The sequence below is a fragment of the Panulirus ornatus genome, chromosome 3 (assembly GCF_036320965.1).
Source record: "Panulirus ornatus isolate Po-2019 chromosome 3, ASM3632096v1, whole genome shotgun sequence".
Classification (NCBI taxonomy): domain Eukaryota; kingdom Metazoa; phylum Arthropoda; class Malacostraca; order Decapoda; family Palinuridae; genus Panulirus; species Panulirus ornatus.
The window spans coordinates 17,646,994-17,657,001 of record NC_092226.1 but is presented as its reverse complement, the minus strand read 5'-3'; the positions used below and the strand labels follow the sequence as shown (position 1 = coordinate 17,657,001).

At 46.4% G+C, this 10,008-nt stretch overlaps 2 protein-coding genes across 2 annotated transcripts; both read left to right on the top strand.

The window, feature by feature from the left end:
* Nucleotides 1-2,036: 2,036 nt before the first annotated feature.
* LOC139759752 (uncharacterized) lies at nucleotides 2,037-3,296 on the top strand. The gene is made up of 3 exons (XM_071682195.1): nucleotides 2,037-2,090; nucleotides 2,432-2,790; nucleotides 2,993-3,296. The coding sequence occupies exons 2-3, from the start codon at nucleotides 2,432-2,434 to the stop codon at nucleotides 3,153-3,155; spliced, it is 522 nt and encodes a 173-aa protein (XP_071538296.1). The 5' UTR covers nucleotides 2,037-2,090; the 3' UTR covers nucleotides 3,156-3,296.
* Nucleotides 3,297-6,800: 3,504 nt separating this feature from the next.
* On the top strand, nucleotides 6,801-8,444 carry LOC139759748 (uncharacterized). The gene is made up of 3 exons (XM_071682184.1): nucleotides 6,801-6,830; nucleotides 7,172-7,530; nucleotides 7,733-8,444. Exons 2-3 carry the CDS (start codon nucleotides 7,172-7,174, stop codon nucleotides 7,896-7,898), a joined length of 525 nt encoding a protein of 174 aa, XP_071538285.1. The 5' UTR covers nucleotides 6,801-6,830; the 3' UTR covers nucleotides 7,899-8,444.
* Nucleotides 8,445-10,008: the final 1,564 nt, after the last annotated feature.

Here is a 10,008-nt window from a genome sequence, read left to right as displayed (position 1 = left end):
ACCCCTCTCCTCCCGGGACGCCTGAGCTGGTGCACCAAGGTCTGTGACCTTTACTCAGATGTTCAGACCTTCATCAGAGAGTCGGATAACCTCTGTGGTCGGTAATGTACGAAAGTGTGACGCCACAACGCTCTAATCTCCACTCTATAGTTTCTGCCTCGTCCCCCTACCAGACCACACCGTCGTCAGCAGTAACCTCTGCCCATGTGGCCTCAGTTTTGCCTTTTCAGCTAATTTCGATCATTTTTTTTTCACATCTCCCAATTTAGAACAGATTTCTGTCAACGTCAGTGGCCGGTAATAGGCACATTACGCGGGAAAATTGGGAAATCCATATATAATCATGGGTCAAGAGGGAATCCTGGGATGATGACCTCATCTGATCTCTGCTGGAGGTTATACTCCGCTGAGGCCATGATGACCTCAGCTGTGGCCTGCTTGAGGGTGTGTTCCACTGGGATCATGACCTCAGCTGGTCCTGCTACTGCTGACCTCATCTGATCTCTGCTGGAGGTTATACTCCGCTGAGGCCATGATGACCTCAGCTGTGGCCTGCTGGAGGGTGTGTTCCACTGGGATCATGACCTCAGCTGGTCCTGCTACTGGTCAGCCAGCAAGTGGCGGTGGAGACACCCCAGCCTTGTCATCACCACACACACACACTTCAGGTTCCTCCTTCCTCCCTCCACCAGCAGACTGCACCGTCACCGTCAGTGTCAGGGTCGCCCGTGCGTCAGTGTCATGCTGCCCCTCCAGGTACGTGGCCTCCCCTGCCTTGCTGCCGTTCCGGGCACGTGGCCTCCCCTGCTATGCTGCCGTTCCGGGCATGGTGCCACCCTTGGTCCCCTGCTCAGAGAGGCATCACAGTGAACGTCGTACAGCAGGGTCAGCGTTGAGTCGTATTTTCAGTTTAATTCTTCACTTTACTGGAATTTCAACATTTAGTCTCGAATCGAACCATCTTGTCAAGACAATTATCATCTATAATACATATTTCCATCTATTTTTTTTCATATATCTTCTTATCTTTTGTCAGAGATTATACTTTTTTGCCCAACATTTTGAACTGTTTAAAACGTTAGATAAGAAAAGGGAAGTGGATACGGAAGCGGGTCAGTGGAAGGTTTATATCTTGTTACTCAAAGATTACATTTTCGAAATTCCATACGAAGTTTCCTCCACGTAATTCCCAAACCAATGGATCTGACTTTGCTAATCATTCATCTGTACAGAATAATGTGTGATGAACTGGCAACAGATATACCAAGACAGATGTACAGTATATGACATCAGGCAATCAGTATATGAAGACTCAGATGAACGGGGGAAACAGAGAAAAGGAACAACATTATTGATTTCCCTCACGTCATGTGAGAAGGGACGGAAAGAAAATCGTTATTCACATTTGTATTCCTCATAGAAAACGAGAGTAAAGATCCAGACTCTTGGTAAGTGTCGGTTGTACGACATGACCAGGTAATGTACAGTGGGTGAGGAGGTCTTCATGATGACCTGCCAGACAGTTTGGTCACCTAACTCCTCGGCTCTACCATGACCACCCTCGCCTCAGGTGTCCAGCGCCTCGTACTGTTATTCAGAAGGTTAATGACAACGTTACCTGCGTAACTTTGAACAATCGCCATATATCATTTTTTTTTTCAATAAATTCGTATTTGAGCAACTGACAGTTTCTCAAAGTAAATGATGATGGTTCACTTTCGTTCGTCAACAGTTCCTGGTGCAATACGCCAGCAAAACCCACGTCCTGCAGAAGATAACCTCCGGCGGGACAAATGACGGTTATGATAGTGGAAATTAAGAAGAAACCTCCCTACTGTTCATGATCATAAAGGTAATAATCCTTTGCATGGGTCGCACTCTCGGTGTTTATGCTCAGCCACATTAGTGAATGTTTATGGTGAAGGTTTATGACGGACGGGGAGCAGAGAGGGGAACTTGTGGCGTCATAATAGGAGTGACCTTGCTGATAGGGAAGACTGGCGGTGGCTCAAGGTCGCCTGGCGAGTATATAAGCCGCGTCTGTCTGCTGGAGCCTCAGTCCTCTTCGGTACACCACCACACCCTGCAAGGTACTTACTCCTCCTGTGCCAGGCCTCACATCTCACATTATCCTGAATACCTGAAGAAGTTAATCAAGTTATATTTTCCTAACTTGACGATAACGAACTTAATTACCCAGACAGTCAACAGGTTGAAGGCCCAAATAACCAACCCAATAAACCACTGACCAAGGCCCAAGGGTCGCCAGGCTCCTGACAGAGTCGACTCGCTCGGTCAAACACAGTTTATAATTCCTCATAACAGATTTTTGTCTGCTAATATGAAGATTAGCTATTACTCTGCCTCCCTACATTCCTCTGCTGTCACCAGTCATTCTTCTTTGATTCACTAATTCTTGTTCCTTCTTCAGATGAACGGTCGTCTCCTCATCGTTGTGGTCCTCGGCGCCGCCTACGTCGGACTGGCTGACGGCATCATCCTGGCGACTGTCGGCACGGCGGGAGTGTCCGTTGCCACCGCTGGCCTGGTCGCCGGCGCTGCAGCCGTAGGCGCTCTGGCTATCGGAGCCCTGGCTATAGCAGCCAAGGGCCGCCGCCGGGGCAAGAGAGAGACAGTCTCCTGCCTTCCCTTCGACAACCCGGAACTCTTCTTCTCCATGGCTGCCAACTCCGACCTCCTGGACTGTAGCCGCCGCTTCGTGTGTGAGCTGGAAGCGACTGCCGAGGAAAACCTGGCTGAGGAGGAAATCCTGATCCGCAACGTCTTCTCGTGAGTATTTACCCTCAACATCCTCCTTTTGCTGAGGACGCGAGTGAACAGTCTCTCCTCTTACCTTCCTTGTCAACGTTTACCACGTCTATGTCTGATATGCTTTTGTTCTCTTTCCTTCCAAGTGGATTGTCACATGACTGTTGATCTGTGATTGTTCATCGTAAGGCCACTGAGATAAACCTGTTTTTGTCTCCTGCAGCAGGAGCAGCACCGCCACCAATGGGACTGCCGGAAGTCTGTACGCCGAGGCCGGCAGGTTGGGTGCCATCGAGGGCGTCGCCGCCTGTGCCACTACCTTCTCCACCTGCCCCTTCGACAGAAAGACTATCTTCTTGGCATTCCAGGACGCAAAGACTCAGTAGTTCTCTTGTGATTCTTCCCCGTCCGGTAAGGAGCCCACAGACCCGCGAGGACTGGGTAGTGTGGGCGTCAGAGTCGTTACCTCCTGAGACCACTGGCATCATTCCCAGTGTGTCGTGGCTCCTGTCATCTCCAACATGAGGCACTCTAACTGTGCCCTGTCATCTCCAACATAAGGCACTCCTACTGTGCTCCATCATCTCCAACATAAGGCACTCCTACTGTGCCCTGTCATCTCCAACATGAGGCACTCCTACTGTGCTCCATCATCTCCAACATGAGGCACTCTTACTGTGCCCTGTCATCTCCAGCATGAGGCACTTCTACTGTGCCTCATCATCTCCAGCATGAGGCACTCCTACTGTGCCTCGTCATCTCCAACATGAGGCGCCCCTACCGTGCCTTTCTGTCATATTTCGTTCACTATTTAGTAAACTTAAATCTAGAGTATTGTTTCTGAACCTGAACATGTGGTTTTCAGCATTAACATGTACATATATTGGAAAACGTGTTATTACCACACACACACACACACACACACACACACACACACACACACACACACAAACACACATATACACACACATATACACTTACACATGCACACATACACACACTCCTTTTCTGTGACATGGGGTACATGATAACAAGGAAGGAAAGATCAGACAAACGAAGAGAGGGAGGATTAAGCCTCACTGTAAGAGATAACCTTAAGCTTCAGGAAACAGTGGTAGATGGCCCACTAAGACAATACTGGATGGGAAGGGATGATTAAAGATAAGTGTATATTGGTGTTAGAATCAACAAAAGATTTCAACAATGCAGAAGAAAAACCATGCAATGACAACAAAAAACGAACACTCAGGATGATTCATGAAGCTGTGAAATATATACACCTCAGAGAAGGCATAGTGCTGACAATGAAGGATCTGAAGTACAATGTGATACACTGGCCAAATTTGGATTCTCATGGTGACAGTGAATCATCGAGGCACAAGTTCTTATGGTTCGTATACAGTAATTTCCTGTACGATCATGTCATTGAACAAACGAGGATGAGAGGGACTGATATACCATCATTACTAGATCTTATCTTCACACGTAGTAGCGAGAATGTTCAGAATATACAGGATACACCAAAATTTGACAATGTGGTGAACGTAGAAATCAAAGGAACAGTGGTGGGACGAGACATAAAGAGGATATATATAATCTTGGAAGCTACACAAACCTCAACAGTTTCTATGGTGACATAAATTGAGATTTGGGGTTCAGTAGCCAGGAACCAGGGCTTTGGGATGAGAAGGTCTGTGAAATTTACAATGGAGGACAACGTGTGGTGTAAGGTGGTTTGATCGAATAAGTAATGAAAGGGTAGGAGAGATGAGTGGTAATGAAAGAGTATAGCTGAGAGAGCAGAAGAGGGTGTGGTGAAATCTTTTGGACATATGGAAAGAATGAGAGAGGAAAGTTTGAAAGGAGAGGATATATGAGCCAGAAGTGAGGGTAACGAGAAGGGGTAGACCAAAACGAGATGAAGTATGAGGTGAGAAAAATATTTTGAGCGATCGAGGCCTGAACATGCAGGAGGGTGAAAGGCATGCATGGGATAGAATGAACTTTAATGATATGGTATACAGGGGTCGACGTGCCGTCAATGGTCTGAACAAGGGCATGTGAAGCAGCCGGGGTAAACAATGAAAAAGGGTGTGGGGCCTGGATGTGGATAGGCAGCTGTGGTTTTGAAGCATTACACATGACAGCTAGAGAATGGACATGAGCGTATGCGGCCTTAATTTTTTTCTGGCGCTACCTCACTAACACAGGAAACGGAGATCAAGCATAATATATATATATATATATATATATATATATATATATATATATATATATATATATGTGTGTGTGTGTGTGTGTGTGTGTGTGTGTAAGGTAGGAGTAGATTTTCTCTAATGAACGTAGAATTGAATACTACATCATACAGTTATTAATCTTCCTTATTATGTTCTTTAATTTCCTCAATATTTTTCTACCAGTAGGTGGGTGGATGCTCAAACACCAGTTCTCCTAAATTATCTATTTCATTCAATCAAAGAATCGCCTTCACAGAAGCATCATCAGGAATCTACAAAAATGAGAATATCTGCGTCACAAAACTTGGATATAAGATGTTAGATGCCAAGAACATGTATATAAGAAACAAACCACAGTACAAAGAACACGAAAAAGTGAAAACACTATAAACAATACAAATTAACAATATCATGAAGGGTAGTATGCGCTACAACCTACATATCACCTACATACAAAATATGGACATAGATACATAGAAAAACTTACAGAAGAGGGAAATACAGAAAAACAATCTTACACGAAGTAGGAATATAGAGAGTCCATCATTAAATACACTAAGTTAAGCTAAGCGAGACCGTTATTGTCCAGGTGTATCGCTGTGGTCAGGTTGGGCTTGTATGATTCTCTCTGACCCTCGTAACCAAGGACCAGGTGGCTCAGTGGGACTTTCCCCCAGTCCTGATATGACAGACTGGGAATCTTGTGGCGGGACAGTGTCGTGTTCCTCCTGATCTAAAATGGCGTTAAGTCCACCTCCAATTGCCGGGCCATCAAAGACCTGTATGGCGGTGGTCATGTTTGACTGGATGTTGATGAAAGGTGTTTCTCTCTAATGTGAATGGCTTCTAATATCTGTAGTCTCCTATGATCAATTTAGCTAGCAATGATATTGCTGTCATTTACCGTAATCTCCCTCGTTTGTCTCGTTTCATGCTTTTGTTCATGATGTTGTTTGATTCCACCTTCTTGTAAGTGGAGCGAGAGGCGGCGGCCCAGGGTGCCACGGTCTTATATCCATTGTAGTTTATGTGGTGAGGTTGACAGTCCCTAACATTGCAATGGTACTCAGAGACCACACCGGTAAGATTCAAACTTCCGGAGCGAGCTACCATATCGTTCATTACGGGCGGGGAAATAAAATTAATATTCACATTAGCATTTCTCATAGAAAACGAGTATATTCCTTAGAGAAAACGAGTGTAAAGATCCAGACTCTTGGTAGGTGTTGGTTGTACGACATGACCAGGTAATGTACAGTGGGTGAGGAGGTCTTCATGATGACCTGCCACACTGTTTGGCCACCTAACTCCTCGGCTCTACCATGACCACCCTCGCCTCGGGTGTCCAACGCCTCATACTTTCACTTTGAACAATCAGCATATATTTTTTTTTCAATAAATTCGTATTTGAGCAACTGACAGTTTCTCAAAGTAAATGATGATGGTTCACTTTCGTTCGTCAACAGTTCCTGGTGCAATACGCCAGCAAAACCCACGTCCTGCAGTAGATAACCTCCGGCGGGACAAATGACACTTATGATGGTGGAATTTAACAAGAAACCTCCCTACTGTTCATGATCATAAAGGTAATAATTCTTTGCATGGGTCGCACTCACGGAGTTTATGCTCAGCCACATTAGTGAATGTTTATGGTGAAGGTTTATGACGGACGGGGAGCAGAGAGGGGAACTTGTGGCGTCATAATAGGAATGACCTTGCTGATAGGGAAGACTGGCGGTGGCTCAAGGTCGCCTGGCGAGTATATAAGCCGCGTCTGCCTGCTGGAGCCTCAGTCCTCTTCGGTACACCACCACACCCTGCAAGGTACTTACTCCTCCTGTGCCAGGCCTCACATCTCACATTATCCTGAATACCTGAAGAAGTTAATCAAGTTATATTTTCCTAACTTATTGATGACGAACTTAATTACCCAGACAATCAACAGGAGGAAGGCCCAAATAACCAACCCAATAAACCACTGACCAAGGCCCAAGGGTCGCCAGGCTCCTGACAGAGTCGACTCGCTCGGTCAAACACAGTTTATAATTCCTCATAACAGATTTTTGTCTGCTAATATGAAGATTAGCTATTACTCTGCCTCCCTACATTCCTCTGCTGTCACCAGTCATTCTTCTTTGATTCACTAATTCTTGTTCCTTCTTCAGATGAACGGTCGTCTCCTCATCGTTGTGGTCCTCGGCGCCGCCTACGTCGGACTGGCTGACGGCATCATCCTGGCGACTGTCGGCACGGCGGGAGTGTCCGTTGCCACCGCTGGCCTGGTCGCCGGCGCTGCAGCCGTAGGCGCCCTGGCTATCGGAGCCCTGGCTATAGCAGCCAAGGGCCGCCGCCGGGGCAAGAGAGAGACAGTCTCCTGCCTTCCCTTCGACAACCCGGAACTCTTCTTCTCCATGGCTGCCAACTCCGACCTCCTGGACTGTAGCCGCCGCTTCGTGTGTGAGCTGGAAGCGACTGCCGAGGAAAACCTGGCTGAGGAGGAAATCCTGATCCGCAACGTCTTCTCGTGAGTATTTACCCTCAACATCCTCCTTTTGCTGAGGACTCGAGTTAGCAGTCTCTCCTCTTACCTTCCTAGTCAACGTATACCACGTCTATGTCTGATATGCTTTTGTTCTCTTTCCTTCCAAGTGGATTGTCACATGACTGTTGATCTGTGATTGTTCATCGTAAGGCCACTGAGAAAAACCTGTTTTTGTCTCCTGCAGAAGGAGCAGCACCGCCACCAACGGGACTGCCGGAAGTCTGTACGCCGAGGCCGGCAGGTTGGGTGCCATCGAGGGCGTCGCCGCCTGTGCCACTGCCTTCTCCACCTGCCCCTTCGACAGAAAGACTATCTTCTTGGCATTCCAGGACGCGAAGAAGACTCAGTAGTTCTCTTGTGATTCTTCCCCGTCCGGTAAGGAGCCCACAGACCCGCGAGGACTGGGTAGTGTGGGCGTCAGAGTCGTTACCTCCTGAGACCACTGGCATCATTCCCAGTGTGTCGTGGCTCCTGTCATCTCCAACATGAGGCACTCGTACTGTGCCCTATTATCTCCAACATGAGGCACTCCTACTGTGCCCCATCATCTCCAACATGAGGCACTCCTACTGTGCCTCATCACCTCCAACACAAGACACTCCTACTATGCTTCAGCATCTTCAACACCAGACGCTCCTACTGTGTCTCGTCATCTTCACCATGAGGCACTCTTACTGTGCCTCGTCATCTCCAACATGAGGCGCCTCTACTGTGCCCTGTCATCTCCATCAGGAGGCGCCCCTACTGTGCCTCGTCATCTCCAACATAAGACTGCTACTGTGCCTCGTCATCTCCAACATGAGGCGCCCCTACTGTGCCTCGTCATCTCCAACATGAGGCACTCCTACTGTGCCTCTATGTCATTTCGTTCACTATTTAGTAAACATAATTCCAAAGTATTGTTTCTGAGCCTGTACATTTGGTTTTCAGCACTAACATGTACATATTGAGGAACGCGTGTAATTGTCACACACACACACACACACACACACACACACACACACACACACACACACACACACACGCACACCTTTTCCTCCAATTTTTCTCTTTTCAAATTCACATTCCAATTGACCTCTCCCTTTACCCTGCTAAACCTAATAACCTTCCTTTTACTCACATTTAATCCAAGCTTTCTCCTTTCTCACATTCCTCCAAACTCAGTCACTAACTTCTGCAGTTTCTTTCCGGAGTCCGCCTGCAATGCTGAATCATCAGCAAGCAGCAACTGACTCACTTCCCAGGCCCACTCATCCCTCACAGACTGCATACTCAACCTACTTTCCAAAACTTTCGTATTTACCGCCTTCACCACCCCATCCATAAACAAATCGAACAGCTACGGTGACATCCCATACCTATGCCGCAGGCCATCCTTTACTTGGAACCATTACACCCTTGATAAAAACTTTTCACTGCTTCCTGCAGCTTTCCTCCCACACCGTATGCTATCAAAATCCTCCACAAAGCAACTCTATCAACCCTGTCATATGCCTTCTCCAGATACATGAATTCAACGGTGAAATCCATCTTTTTTCCAAGTATTTCTAACACACATTCTTTAAAGATAATCTTTAAAGATAACACCTGAATCACATATCTTCAACCACTTCTGAAACCACTCCGCTCCTCCCCAATCTGATGCTGTATACATTCCTTCACCCTCTCGGTCAGTATCTATCCATACAATTTACTCGGTATATTCAACAAACTTATACCTTTGTAGTTTGTCCACTCGCTTTTATCCCCTTTGCCTTTATACAATGGTACTATACATGCATTTCACCAATCCTCAGGCACTTCAATATGATCCATACATACACTGAAAATCCTTTCCAACCAATCAACAATACAGTCACCCTCTATCTTAATGAATTGAACCGCAACACCATCCATTCCAGCCGCCTTGCCACATACCATCGTACGCAAGGTTATCACCACCTCTTCTCTCTTTACCAAACCATTCTCCACGACTCTCACTTTGTATAATACTCCGACCCAAACGCCCTACATCTGCCACTCTATTATCAAACTAATTCAACAGTCCTTCAATATACTCACTCCGTCTCCTTCTCACCTCATCATTACCTCTTATGACTTCCCATTTTGCCCCTTCACCGATGTTCATTTTTGATCTCTTTTCTTTCGCAAATTATTTACCTCCTTCCAAAATATGCTTACTCTCCCAAATAACCTAATGTTTACTGATACTCGCTCACCCCAACTCTCATTTGCCGTCTTTTTCAACCCCTTCGTCTTCTTGACCTCCTGCCTCTTTCTCTTATACTCCTCCCCTGTAAGTACCGCCTGAACGCCTTCCTTTTCTCTTCCACTAGCAACCTTTATTTCTTCATCCCACCACTCACTACTCTTTCTAATCTACCCACCTCTCACCTTTTGTACGCCAAATGTATCTTTTACTCATGCCAGGATTGCTTCATGAAATACTTCCATTCCTCA